This window comes from Rana temporaria, chromosome 4 (genome assembly GCF_905171775.1).
Source record: "Rana temporaria chromosome 4, aRanTem1.1, whole genome shotgun sequence".
Lineage (NCBI taxonomy): Eukaryota > Metazoa > Chordata > Amphibia > Anura > Ranidae > Rana > Rana temporaria.
In genome coordinates this window covers 305,636,203-305,651,791 of record NC_053492.1, presented here as the reverse complement: position 1 = coordinate 305,651,791, position 15,589 = coordinate 305,636,203, and the positions used below count along the sequence as shown (strand labels likewise).

General features: G+C 41.3%; 1 protein-coding gene and 1 pseudogene across 1 annotated transcript in view; both read left to right on the top strand.

The window, feature by feature from the left end:
• EZR (ezrin) overlaps window positions 1-15,589 on the top strand; it is a 103,478-nt gene that overhangs the window by 51,979 nt on the left and 35,910 nt on the right. Inside the window, exons 3-4 of the mRNA XM_040350557.1 lie at window positions 4,286-4,369; window positions 11,502-11,597. Of these exons, the coding sequence (XP_040206491.1) occupies window positions 4,286-4,369; window positions 11,502-11,597 (180 nt within the window). The remainder of the gene's footprint in view (window positions 1-4,285; window positions 4,370-11,501; window positions 11,598-15,589) is intronic.
• LOC120938522 lies at window positions 15,134-15,288 on the top strand (annotated as a pseudogene).

Here is a 15,589-nt window from a genome sequence, read left to right as displayed (position 1 = left end):
ACAGGTGATCAAATACCACCAAAAGAAAGCTCTATTTGTGAGAAAAAAAGGACGCCAATTTTGTTTGGGAGCCACGTCGCACGACCGCACAATTGTCAGTTAAAGTGACGCAGTGCCGAATCGCAAAAAAGGGGCCAGGTCCTTTAGGTGCATAATGGTCCGGGTCTTAAACGGTTAATATTGCCTTCTAACTTCCAGTTGTTCACTCATGTATTCTTTGTTTGTTCTACCCCTTTTTTACGGGAAAATGCATTTATGTATATACTATTATACTGTATATGTAAAAAATGACTCTTAGCCTAGGTTCACACTGCTGCGAATTCAAAATCGCGGTAAAATGCACGATTTTACCGCGATTTCGCGGCCGCGATTTTGGCCGCAATTTAATGTATATCGCGGCCCGAAATCGCAAAAAGTAGTACAGGAACTACTTTTTGAAATCGCAGATGCGGCGTCGCACCGATTAGGACGGTGCCATTGCCGACAATTGCCGCCGATTTGAGATGCGATTTGACATGTCAAATCGCATCTCAAATCGTTCCAAATCGTACCCAGTGTGAACCAGGGCTTTATGATAAATTGACTGGTAAAGCCACTATTATTTGCACTTCTCACTATGTAAGCAACTGATTAATAAAATATTGTACATTTATTAATTCTCTTTAAATTGGGCATGTTACTTGGGAAAGATTTAATCAGGTTTTATACAATGTGACAACCTCTGTCTAGCTAGGATTTATCTGACCTCACCCTGATCCTTATTGTGTACATAATGGGCAAATGGAACCAGTATTGTGTCATTTCATTGTCGTTTGACCAGCTTCGTGGAAAAATAATATACTAATTCAATCGGGCAGATACCGGTACTATTGCCAATAACACTTTTTCTGCATTATTTATATGCAGCAGTGCATGTAAAGCTCTTAATAATTGGCAGATATTTTATGGGTTAGGACCTGTGGTCATTTTCATAATGATCTTTGTAATTGCAAATGGTCAGTGCGTCTCTTTTGCAGAAATAAAACAGTATTAGAAGGCAGTCTATTAATGTTAAAATGTTATTACACACATCAATATACAATTATACAATTCCCATTGGATTTGCCAACAGCTAATTAAGCCTTGTACACACGATCGGATTACCTGGCGGGAATTGCGTGATGGCAGGCTGTTGTCGGAAAATCCCGACCGTTTGTACGCTCCATCGCATAATTGTTGTTGGATTTTTCACGGACAAATGCAAGATGGCATGCTTTAAAATTGTCTGCCAACAATTGTGCGTTGCAGGAACAAAAATTGTTTCTGGACAGCCGCACTCTGAAAACATTGTGGCCTTTATTAAAAGAAGGACAGCACTACAAATCACAGCAACATAAAATAAAACCCGACTGCTGACGCGTTTCGCACTGAAACTAGTGCTTAGTCATTGCTTAGTCCGTCAGACAAAACTCCAAAGTACAAACACGCATGCTCAGAAGCAATGCTCACCATAACACGACATTAGCAGAAGTTGCCCAAAGGGTGGCACTAAAGAGCTGAAAAACAACATATTTTCGTGTTTGTTGGCCCACAATTATTTGCCGTTTGTATACAATACAAGTTCCTGGCCAACGCCCTTCAGACAAAAGTCCTACGCTTTGTCCGCAGAAAATCCGATCGTGTGTATGAGGCTTTAGTGTGAGCACCAACCAACGTGGATATAAATTGATTAGGTAGGTTCTTACAATGCATTGGTGTTGGTAAATCGTGTAGCGCGTGTTTGCTTCCCTGATGGTAATGACACAGCAAGGAAGGATAACTGATACAGTGGTATTAGCTTAGGGTTGGATCCCACCATGGATTGCATAGGAACGCGCTTTACAATCCAGGTGTAGTACGATTCCAGACAATCGGATGAAATCACACTGGATGGTAGCAAAAGTAGTGCATGCACTTTACAATACGCAGAGCACGCTGTGCAGGGAAACGCACCGTGTTTTGCTTCTACTGTTCTTCTCTACCGAGTTCTTACTGCAGATGAAGGTAAAGAAATATCTATTCAATTCTACACAAATTTGGGATGTTTGACCTACCTGTCACACAGTGAATTTGTATAAAGATACATTTGTATAATGTTTTATAATAGTTCACAGGAAAGACATGCACAATAAACCAATGACAGTGTCAACAATGAACATGTCTTATATGGACTTTCACAGCAGTAAAAGCAGTGACAGTTGTTTACAAGTACATGAAGAGGAGTGACTACAACATTTTATTTTCGGTTTACTATAAATAGTGCTCTGAATATTGTACTGTAAAAAAGGTGTCTATACAGAGCAGCACTGTCCAATACTGACAATTTATAATGTACTTGTGGGTCTTGGAAAAGGGAAACTGTTTGTCTGGAGGTCTTAATGGCCCTCTGCAATGGTACAGAGTACTTCAGTACTCTCCAGATAAAGTTCCTCCTTTTTTTTTAAATATTTACAATATGTTTGTGCTGGCCTAGCTCCTCTGCCCTCTCCCCTCCCTGCATAATCTTTTATGTAGCAGCCAGGGGCAAGAAGTGAAGGAAATACTATAGGGTAACTCTAAGTCAGCTGGGGCTGCTGGCATCACATCAATGATGATGGTACCCAGAAACCATCTCTCGGCTGCACTAAGGAGGGTTTTATAGGTAAATAACGTGCAGAAATGATGCTAAATGCACATATATACAGTATAGCATGGGTGCTCAACCTGTGGCCCTCCAGCTGTTGCAGAACTACAAGTCCCATGATGCATTGCAAGGCTGACTGTTACAAGCTTGACTTCCAAATGCTGAGGCGTGATGGGATTTGTAGTTCTGCAGCAGCTGGAGGGCCACAGGTTGAACACCCATGCAGTGTAGTCTTATGAGAAGGTTTTTGATGTTATGAATGGTCTGATGACATGATCACTTTTAACCACCAGAAATGTCCTGTTAACGTGACTGGTATTTGAAGTAAATGTTCACTGGTGGGTTGTCGACTACCTGCTGAAACTCCTTGTTGTCTCATTGGGTTGATTTACTAAAGACCACAGTTCAGTTGCACTCTGCAAGTGCAGTTGCTTCAGAGCTTAGTAAATGAGGTGAAGTTAACTTTGCAAAGAATACCCAATCACATGCAAGGAAAAAAAAAATGTTTTTTTTGCTTTTACATGATTGGATGATATAAGTCAGCAGAGCTTCCCTCAATTACTAAGCTCTGGAGCAACTGCACAGTCTATTTGTCTTTAGTAAATTAACCCTAGTGTCTCCAGCTTCAGCATTTTAGGGACTCTGACCTCTAGAGTTGGCCCTCATTTACTTAAAAAGTAATAAAGGCATTAGATTACCACGGAAGCCTGGGAAATTGCATCTTCAGAAGTAGAGACTAGCAGTGGAGGGTTTTTAACCCCTGTCAGTTTTGTTTTCCATCTGTGTCCCATTGGTGAGGTTTCCCTTCATTTCCTGTCTCATAGCCATAACAGGAAGTCAAAGGACATCTCTCCAAAATGAGGGAAATCCCTGGTTGTCACCAGAACTAGTGTCCCCATCACAAGATTTCCCCTCTATTTCTATTCAAAATTTGTGACATTTTTCCCTTTCAGTAATAACAATCACCAGGACATATATTGCGAGCGAATCTTCCTAACTGGGGGCAAAGATGACTATAAAAACCTGACAGGGGTTCTAATCCCTTTCCATTCTATTCAAAGCTATATAATTGTCTTCAGATATGTGTTAAGAATATAATGAACTCCTATACAAAATGCGTTGTTTATAGAGTAATGCTGTAAAAGATGAGATCCCAGAAAATGAATTGCTGAATGGTTGGTGTGGGTTATTATACCCATACCCATTCAGGTGGCATGGGTTATTGTACCTTTTTTTTTTTTGCTCTGTAAATTTGAGTAAACTCAATAATGAGGTCTATTTACTCACATATTTTGTAGAATAACCTATACACCTACATTTGGTTGTTTGTATCTATTTTTACGGAATGTTTTATTGTTTCAACTGTGAATATAACAAATTAATGTGGAATTTTGCAACTAGTTTAGCTAACCTGTGGTAGAAGTGTTCTTATTTTGTCGCTGCTATTCAGTTTCGTAATCAGTGAATAGGAAAAAGTCTGTATGAAACTAGCAGTAATATGAGACAAATAGCTTTATGCTTTATATTTAGTTGATTAGATGATTTTAAGCATTCTTTCCATTATATGCACATATCTTAAGAAAGGCATTTACAATCGACATACATAAATGATCTTACCAAGCTATTGTATTTTATTTATTTCAGGTCAATGTACGGGTGACCACTATGGACGCGGAGCTGGAATTTGCCATACAGCCGAACACTACTGGCAAACAGCTTTTTGATCAGGTAGGACCCAGTAATTGTACAGTAATATGTTCATTTACAGGAAAAATATATTGTGAACAGATTCTTTTTTATAGTTATATTTTAAGGCTCTGTGCACACTAGCATTGTTAAGCCCCTAAAAGCTGTTATTAGCATTTATTTTCTGCTCCTAGAAGCTAAATTATGTTATGTTAAAAAAAACTCTGAACTCTCCTAAACACTGTTAACCACTGCTAAGCACAGTTTCCAACACTTTTTTTTTAGCCAGTGGCCCGCCGACACCCAAAAGTGGAACTTCCAGTCATTGTTCTCCCCCCCTCCGGTGCCACATTTGCCACCTTTTGCATACTGGTCTTTCACAAGTATGCTTTCCCCACTAACAGGAGCCTCAGCCGCGAGTATTGACGTCACTGCTGGGGCTCCCTCCTCCTCCCCCGACACATCTCACACCTTTGACACTACTTTGGGACCATTCACATTTATACAGAGATCAGAGCTATAAAAATGCACTGATTACTGTGTAAATTTGACTGTCAGGAAAGAGGGCGAGGAAGGGGTTAAATGTGTATCCTAGGGAGTGATTCTAACTGTAGGGGATGGGGATTCACAAGGGGAGGAGACCGATAGGCGTTCCTCTGTACTGGGAACACAACATCAGTCTCCTCTACTCTGACAGGTCGTGGATCTGTGTGTTTACACACACAGATCCACGGTCCTGCTGTGTTCACGGGCAATCGCGGGTGCCCGGCAAATATCGCGGGCGCCGGGCACGCACAACGGGAGGTAAAATACATCCTATGAGACCATCATATGTCTATGCATGGTAGGGAATTGGTTAACAACCAGCTATTCACTGGTTGTAAAGGATGCCAGCGGCCGCCCACACTTTTGCACCTAAACACTTTAAAACGTTGGCAAAAAATGCTAAATATTAGCGTTTTTTATCCAACGTTTTTTCCAGCTGTTTTTGAGCGTCTAGTGTGCATGGAGTCTAAATGTTGTGGTCCTGACGCAAGATTCCTGTAATGTGTGTTTGTGTAATTGCATAAAGAATGACAATGCTTTTTAAGCTGTACCATGGTGTGGCTCGGAGTTAAATTTCAGTACCATTAGCGGTAACCCCGAGCCACACTCGGGTTTGCATCTCAGGATCTTGGTGCAGTTTGCTTACCTTGTCTTTAGGATCCTGCGATGTCCCCCCGCTCTGTCTGTGGGCTGTGTCCTCCACCCGATACCTCTGTGTGCCAGGCTCCGTTCCCTGCAAGCATGGGGGCGGAGCCTGGCAGCAAATTCAAAAAGTACTAAATTCATAACACATACAGTACACTGTAATCCCTTTTGTCCAGTGCCCTGCATGGAGTTTTATATTATATATACTGTTCTTTCTACCTGGAAACTTGAGATTGTCCATAGCAACCAAATAGTGTCCCTTTACGTCAAAAGTGATTTTAGACCAGCTAGAAAACAATGATAGTAAATTAGAACCCCTGCGGAATTGAGCGATAGTGAATCATGGGGAAATTCATTTTATTTATATTATATTATTATTTTTTATAATTATTTATAGATCTTTAATATATTATAATTTATGATTTTGTGTTTCAAACTTTATCATACCAGGGATGTCTACTAGACTCTTGTTTGGACAGATTTAATATTTTTTTCCCCTAATTAGCTTCCTTTACCTTAGTGTAGTCCTCCTTCACTTACCTCATCCTTCCATTTTGCTTTTAAATGTCCTTATTTCTTCTGAGAAATCCTCACTTCCTGTTCTGCTGTCTGTAACTCCACACAATAATGCAAGGCTTTCTCCCTGATGTGGAGAAAGCCTCTTGGGGGGGGGGGGGGGGCAGGAGGGTCAGGACACTCTCTACTTTGCAGATAGAGAAAGGAGCTGTCTGTTAGTGGTCGTCCTGACACTCCTGCTCTCCCCCTCCCCCCTCAAGAGGCTTTCTCCACACCAGGGAGAAAGCCTTGCATTACTGTGTGTAGTTACAGTCAGGAGAACAGGAAGTGAGGATTTCACTACGGTAAAGGAAGCTATTTAGGGAAAAAAAAATTCCTTTACAATCCCTTTAAGTGTGTTATTACTAAGAATTACAGGCCTACAATATAAAACGCCAAATTTCTATGAGAAGCAATTGTAAAGCTTTGAGTCGCAAAAATCTGATGTAATCATACTGCCAGGGGGGCTACTGGTCTTACAATACCGGCAGTACCATTTGTAAAGTGACTCTAGAGATGCCTACACATATCTGCAAGAGCTTCTAATGTCTCCACTCTACCTGAATGTCAAGCTGCTCTAATTGGGGCAAGACGTTATAACTGGCAACGTCAATAGTCGTCTGTGTCTTCTTACCTCCCACACTTTCTTACTGGCCTATGAGGCTGCCTATGGTGATGGATTGATAGAATGTTTGGTGGCAAGAGAGACCACCTTTAATACTAGCAGGAAGTATGAGAGCTTTGCTCATTCAGGGCAAATCTATTAAAGTAAAACTCTGTACATTGTCCCCTCTCAGATGATTCACAGCAGGGCTGCATGTATAGGAGGTCCGCGACATCCATGCTGTCTGCGCCATCCAGTGTAACAAAGCCCCACCTCCTCCACGTCCCTCTCAGATGATTTAGAGCAGGGCTGTATGTATAGGAAGTCCGCGCCATCCACGCTGTCCACTGTAACAAAACCCTGCCTTTTCCTCATCCGTTCCGTGATGAGGAGGAGGCGGGGCTTTGTTACAGTGGACGGCGCAGACTTTCTATACATACAGCCCTGCTGTGAATCATCTAAGAGGGGACAATGTACAGCATAATCAGGTGCAAATTCCTCATCAATACTGACACAGCGGATCAAAGGTAAATGGGCACAGTGAGGCTGCAAATGAGCACAATGAGGCTGCAGATGAGCACTGTGAAGCTGCAGATGGGCACAGTGAGGCTGCAGATGGGCACAGTGAGGCTGCAGATGGGCACAGTGAGGCTGCAGATGGGCACAGTGAGGCTGCAAATGGGCACAGTGAAGCTGCAAATGGGCACAGTGAAGCTGCAAATGGGCACAGTGAGGCTAAAAATGGGCACAGTGAGGCTGCAGATGAGCATTGTTGACCCTCTTTTCCACTTACAATAGCTGCTGCATTTCCTACCCTAGGCTTATACCCTAGTTAATACGTTTTCCCATTTTTTTTGTGGTAAAATTAGGTGCCTCGGCTTATATTCAGGTCGGCTTATACTCGAGTATATACGGTACTGCATGTACTAAGTGTCTAAGTTTAGATTTATTACAAAGTGGAGAAAAGTACATTAGGCCAAAGTGGAGTTGTGGGAGATGATTCCCTGCTCCACTTTCACAATGTTTATAAATGTTTACAATGTTTATAAATTGGAATGATGTTGCAGCAGCTTCAGTTTTGCCCATTCGTCTTTACTCTGCTATATTTGAAATGGCCCTGTGAAATCATTAGTGTATCTATTAAAATGTAAAAAAATACACCATTTCTAGCCAATAAATGCAGCATTAAAGTGATTTAAAACGATCACCTTGTAGAACAACCTATTCAGTTTAAAATAGAAATGAAAGGCAAAACATTTGTGCATAGATCTAAAAATCATTACGAATTCCTTTTTTTAAGTGATCGCATTCCCTTTGTTCTCAGCTGCATTAGAGCTGGGGAGAGAAGAAGCAACAGTACACTGATATACCCAGTGAATGGCTGTGCAGGGGGGAGTATCTCAGGGCAAGGTTGGAAGAGAGTACACTGAGTTCCCAGCACAGCTTGAAAACTGACCATGCTGTGCTCTCCTGCTTGGTGTGGTCAGTTTTTAATAGAAAAGCCAAGGGAGTGTCAGGAACACCAAGGATTTCACACAAAGGAAGCAATACAAAGAGAACAAGATACTTTTTCATACAAGTACATTGTACAGCAAGCACCTATCAGGAATATGAAATGTTGGGTTCACATATTCTTTAACCCTTTCCAGACAGAGTATACATCGCTGTGTGGTTGCAGAAGTGAGATTCTCTGGTTGGAACACACTGATTAAAAATCTCCCTATTGCATTCCTTCTTCATGATCCAGTGTTATGAAGTAGGCACACATTGTGTACGGCTAATGAGCCATTGCAGCAGGAACAATAACATGCTGAGTGCTCATTTGCAAAGAATCTTGGTGTACCAAAAGTAATTGTTTTACAATTTTGGCTGAATTTCTTGTTCCAAACTATTTAAATTATGAGTGACCGAATGCCAGTTTACATCACCCTTGTTGCCCCAATTTTCCAAATGATCTTCAAACTACAAACAAACTTTAAGAAATGATGAGCCAATTGTGCACTCAAATCTGTATTCCACATTAGGAAAAGCTTCATTGCCGTGGTAGATGCAATCCCTGATTAAATTAAAGATTACATCTGATTAACCCACATTGGGTACTTGGTACCCATCGCAATTAATTGAAACATGGAAAAGAATTATGAGAACATTAAAGCTGAACGCAAATCGCACTTTTTTGCATTTAAAAAATTCCCTGTAGCGCGGTAATATTCACCCTCTCACAAGCAGGTAAGAATGCTTTAAGGCCCCGTACACACGACCGAGTTTCTCGGCAGAATTCAGCCAGAAACTCGATCGGAGCTGTATTCTGCCGAGAAACCCGGCCGTGTGTACACTTTCGGCCGAGGAAACCGACGAGAATCTCGTCGGGCCAAATAGAGAACATGTTCTCTATTTCCTTGTTCCTCAATGGGAAAAGTTGGCTCGCCGAGATCCTCGGGGGCCTCAGACAGAAGAGACATGTCTTCTGCATTAAAACTCCAGCCTGTTCCCAAATATATATTTATTGAGTAACGTTCCACTGTAATCATTTGCTAAATGCATGGCTTTTCCTTTACTTTCTTATTAATATTTGAGGGATGTATGGCCACCTACATGTTCCAGTAGCTGCATTGTGTTTAAATCCCCCGAGGCTTCTAGTCACTAAGTCTGTTTCATTAATTTAGCAGCTGCCATCCTGTGTAACAAGTTTACATAGTATAAAAACTGATAATTATATACACAGTACATTCACATTTACACGCATAGGAACACATGTCTGTATGGATGCTGTCTGCTCAAAACATAAACGCCATCAGTAAACACATACTATTTGTATTGTCATATGTCTGAAATGCATAATAATACCTGTACTTTTACATAATACTTTGTAGGGGTGTGTGCTAATTCATTTCAATATTTTTCATATCAGAGGTTTCATCCATATGTTTTTTTTGTATTCAAAACATTCAGTACTAAAATATAAAATTCTGCAATTTTAAAACATGTTAGTAAAACTGTACATACCATCACAACTACTATATGCATCCAGGTGAATTATACCTTGTTTTTTTTTTACGGAGAAATTGGGCTTTCCTTTGGTAGTAACAGATAGCATTTTTTTAATTTAGCTGTATATTTCTTGCTATTACCATAACCTACCACAAAAAAACAACCTACAATCAATTCTTCTACGCCTGACAATCGCAGCGATACCACATATAGTATGTGTATGTTATTTGTACCCGTAGTACAACCCAGAAACTTTGCTGTGCATTTTGCCTTTGTATCCTACCAAAAACACACTGACACTGATACTAGTTTAAAAAAAATTTTTTTTTAATACTACGTAAAATATACTGATCTTTTGACCTTGACCATTGACCCTGTAATTGACTCCAACTCTGATCTAGTTTTATTTTTTTATATTATTTATTACACACACTTTTGTTTGTTTACATTTTTCTCCTTTAGCAAAGAGAGTCAGGCCTCGTACACACGACTTGCTGTTTTTTGTTTTTTTTTTCGAGGAAACCGGTCGTGTGTACACTTTTCGACGAGGAAACTGTCGAGGATCCAGTCGAGCCAAAAAGAGAGCATGTCTTCTTTTTTCCTCGACGGGAATGGAGAAATTTGGCTCTCCGAGATCCTCGACAGCCTAACAAGGAACTCGACGAGCAAAACTATGTGTTTCGCCCGTCGAGTTTCTCGGTCGTGTGTACGAGGCTAAAGATACAGTGGAGCTTTGTCTACATTCAGGAGGAGAAAGCATACATAATTGTGGTACCGGAGGGGGAGAGGAGACACATGAGCGGAAGTTCCACTTTTGGGTGGAACTCCGCTTTAAGTTTGTAAAGCCAGGAAAGTTTACACTCCATGGAAAATATTGACCAATAAGATTCTGCAGATAGTTGAACTGTTAATATGATGAGCTATCTTTACTCCATTCATAATACAAGCACAACATGTAGGAGAGGGTTAGGGGTAGAAGACAACACTTTACTAGTAGTCTTGGGTGGCAGCAATGGCAGAGACTGCTCTGAGCACAACAGCAGCTATTAAACAGTATAAAAGCAGTAATTATGTGCAAAAAAATTTAACATAACAAAATAATTAAATAACATTTAGGGAAAGCTACTGTATATGGGTCATTAATGTTTCTTTTTATAATTGTATTTGTAGTGAATAAAAGAAAAATAAATACACAAAAACTAGGATGTTGTTTAGGGATCTACCTTGATTTATTTACTTTTTGGAAGGCAAGCCCTTGGATCAAGTATGCAGTTTTTCCAGTGGGTTTTGCTTATGGTGTACAGTGTGATGATACAATGGTGCTAGTTCTGGGTGCAGAGCTTCTAGCAAAGAGAACGATGCAATAACCTAAGGCCCTCTTCACACTAACCCACCCTTGAACCAAATTCCTTTGGATATTTTACCCTCATTCACCGTTATGGTGACACCTACATTTTGGATTACTGTCTTGGTGATAGTAGTCATCATGACAGTAGAGAGGGTTCCTACCTAGGAACACAGAAAGCAATAAAATCCGACAGGGCTTTTTTTTGTATTTGCTTATTTGCATTATTTAGTCCCACTGGGCTGGAATCCTCTGCTCTGAATAGTTATTGTGCCCAAAGGAATAGCACCAGACACCTTGGTGACGGAATCGTCCCTTAGTATTGATGGTTTATTTTTGTTAGCAAAATCTTCAGATAAATCAAGTTTTATACTGTCTGTCTGAGTAAGAGATTAATAATACCTTTTACTAAAATCAAGATTTTTTTTTCTTCTTTGCATTGCTTTGCATACTTCTGTCAATTATTAACAAGTACTTTGTGGTTTTAGGTGGTTAAGACGGTGGGACTTCGTGAGGTGTGGTACTTTGGACTGCAATACATGGATACTAAGGGTTTCCCAACTTGGTTAAAACTTGATAAAAAGGTAAGTTTGCCATTTAGTAGTAGAGTCCAGAAGTCATACCTAAATTCCAGAGATGGCTAATGGTTCTTCACCTATAATCTCACTGTAACTATTTAACCAGTGCAAACAATGTGTTACAAAAATTGTTATCTCAAAGAGCAGCCTATGTTACTGAAGAGGTGAGATTCTGCATTTTGGAATAGAGCATAGTCTGGCAGTTACTGAATTGAGACAGAAATGCATTAAGATGTAATAGCTAGATTCAGGATGGCGAGCGCATACTTGCGGCGGCGTAGCTTATGGCATTTAGGCTACGCCGCCGTAAGTTAGCGAGGCAAGTACATGATTTACAATGTACTTGCCTGCTAAGTTACGGTGGCGTAGCCTAAAGCGGGCGGGCATAAGGGCGCCTAATTCAAATTAGGCTGAGGGGGGCGTGTTTTATGATAATTAGGCTTGACCCGACGTGATTGATGCTTTTTTGGAACTGCGCATGCGCCGTGCGCCTACATTTCCCAGTGTGCATTGCGGCTAAGTCCGCCGCACGGGCCTATTGATTTTGACGTGGACGTAAACGACGTAAATCCCTATTCACTGACGACTTACACAAACGACGTAAAATTTTCGAATTTCGACTTGGGAACGGCGGCCATACTTACCATTACTATTCCATCTATTTGATGGAATAACTTTAGGCCTGCTAATGCGTTACGTAAATGGCGTATCTGTACTGCGTCGGCCGGGCGTACGTTCGTGAATAGGCGTATCTACTGATTTACATATTCTACGCCGACCGCAATGGAAGCGCCACCTAGCGGCCAGCCTAAAAATTACACTTTAGGATACGAGGGTGTAAGACACTTACGCCGCTCGTATCTGAGCCTAATTTAAGCGTATATGGTTGCCAGAATACGCTTAAATTAGCGCTGACGCAAATTCTGACTTAGGCTGGCATATCTACTGATAAGCCCGCCTAAGTCTCTCTGAATCTAGCTATAAATTTGTAGAAATGTTGCCAGTGCTAACTGGTTTAGGCTGGGTTCACACTATTGCGAATGGGATGTGGATTTCTCTGCATCCAATTCGCATGACAGTAGATTGTGACCAGCTATCTATGGAGCCAGTTCACACATCTCCAGTTGAGCTGTGGTGCGAATTGCACAGGAGTCCTGTGCGTCTTCTGGTCTGTCTCAGGTTCGAATTCAGCCAAAAATTCAGACCTGAAACGGTGAACAGGGACGCACCAGACCCCTGCTGCGAGCCGCTCCGCATGGAGATGTGAACCTGCCTTAAGGTATAGTTAAAGCTAGATATAACGACACTTCCACTAATGTTAACTGCTTGCCAACCAGCCGCCGCAGTTATACGGCGGCAGGTCGGCTCTGCTGGGCGAGATCACGTAGCTATACGTCATCTCGCCGAGCAGCCAATAGGGGCGCGCACGCCACCGGAGGCAGTCCTGTCAGGGGGAGAAATGCCTGATTGTCTGTTCATACAATGTATGAACAGCGGTCAGTTATTTCCCCAAATTAGCCCCGGTTCACATATGCACGGTGTAGGAAATTCAGCGAATCCTAAACATTTCCCGTACCGCATTTAAATCACACTCCTTTAGTGCGATCTGCCACCGGTGCCAATGTTAAATTTATGACACCTGAAAACAGTTTGCGAAATGCAGTGTGATTGCAAGAATCGGATCACATAGGTGTTCACCTGTTCACCCATGTGATTTGAGTCCAGTGTAGCTAAAAAAAAAAATGCCTGCACCTTATTCGTGCTGTGCGGTGCAAATTGAGCCCATACAAACGAATGGGCTCAAATCGCACTGCAAAGAATCACATGTGATTTGAATAGGAATGCAATGCAATTCCTATCTGAATCACATGTGGTGTCCTCCACCGCACAAGTGTGAACCCAGGCTTAATGAGCAGTTTGATTTTGCCTAATTCCTAGAACTGCCTATTGAGAGACATCTCAGTATATGCTTACAGTCCTCTGACAAATAATGCTTTGTCTTCGGGGCAACCTGTAGAGACCAGTCACCAGTTTGCATGATTGCTGATACTATCAGTCATGTCACAAATGTTTTTTATTCATTTCACCACTAAGTACTGTTGTTATTCTTAATATATGTATGGCCAAAGCTTTTTTTTTTTTTTACATTTTGGGTAGGGTTTATACCCCAACTATGTTTTGTGCACCATCGAGGACATTTGGAGGCAAAATTAACATCTTAGACAGGTGCCCTCATTGAAAGATTTCCCATTACCTTTTGTTCAGTGAACAACTGTAAAATTTGGGATTTGACAACACTTCACACCTGACTATGCAGAAGTTACAATTATATTTTTTACAGCACTGTAGCTGATGAGGCCAGTAAATGTGACTCATTTTTTCCATGTTTTATTATACACTGTTACTGGTTATTCTGCTCTATACAATGATGCTAAAAGTCAGATTGAGCTATCCTAGAACAAAAACAATGCAACAACACATTTTTAAATACCACATGTCACACTTTCCAGGATTACAAAATGTTGGAATCACAATAATAAACACATCAGAACACATCATTAAAGAGGTTGTAAACCTTCGTGTTTTTTCACCCTAATGCATCCTGTGCTGAAAAGCAAGACCACACATTCTCAAGAATACATTACTATACAATACAACACATTACACCACTTCCCAAGTTGTATTTTGTCGTGAATATGAGAATGAAAATGAGAATTTTAGTAACCTCTTCATTTTCGGGGAAAAAAGGACGATCATTCGTCTGATATTCTCATCATGCGTTCGAGGGTTTACTGTTTGCCTTTTTTTGCAATTCAAACTCAGCTTGCAGGTTTAAATAGTATTCAATAATTTTATACAGTAACACATTAATTGCTGTGATCTACCCGACTTTGATTTTTGGACAGCAATATTAACTAAAGAAGTTACTAATGCTCAAAAGTTTTCTGCTTAAAGTGCTCAGGCTGTTAATGTTTACACCTAATGTCTAACCTGTAAGTGTGATGCCTGTTAGGAAATTATTCATTAAAGCGGACCTTGTAGTTAAATGCAAGATCCGCTTATGCTGCCTGAGCCCCTTTTAACTTCACAAACAACGTACTATTTGTGGGTGTAAGATGCACCAGTAAAAAAGGGTTAGGGTTTATAGTACTTACCTCAATCCTGTCTTCTGCCCATGCTCAATAAATCAACTTGTGTACAACCAGGGTGCCCAGACATGGATAACAATTCAGCCAGTCCCTGCTGAACTGGACGAATTTTGATCCATGTATGACCGACTTAAGTCTGGAAGTGCATACATGATGCAGTCTGTTTAAAGAGAATTTATAGTGGATGTGTACTCATCTCATCTTATCTTACATGGTATAGTCAGGTCTAATACAATGTTTTTAGTCAAGTAAATATGCTAGCCAGGCATATTAGATACTCCCACTTGCAGTAAGTGTTCCAGGGATCACAGGGACCTGATTCGTTTAACTTGGCGTTGTCCAAATTACATATATTTTGGGTACGTATAATGAATACTCTAAATACTGTATTTGAGATCTGGCAGGGGAGACACCATGATCATGAAGGTGGTTCTCCCAGGGCGAGGCTCGGCCATTGTACACTCTAGGCCGTGCTGATCGTGGTTGTCTTCCCTGTCGCTTCTCGGCCTTTTGGCTAGGACTGGGTGTGGTATCTGTCCTTATCAGTTGTCAGCGGAGCGCTGAAGCACCTCCTACATGGGGAGGGTGGATGCATTCCAATGACGTCATTGCACCTGGAAGGATGGTTTCAGCAGGAACTACGCTGTGCTGCCCGACAGAATACTGGGGGCCAGCCCATGGTTGAGTCTGAGCCATCTGGAAGGGTGCTCCTGGTGAGGATGGGTACTGCGCTTGGTCTTGGTCTTTTTGCCGAGTTCTAGTCTGGCCTTCTGGCTGGCTGGTGTAAGTGCTATCTCTGTCAGCGATCCGGTTGGAGGAGCTGGTAATGCCCTGGGATAAGACGGGGTA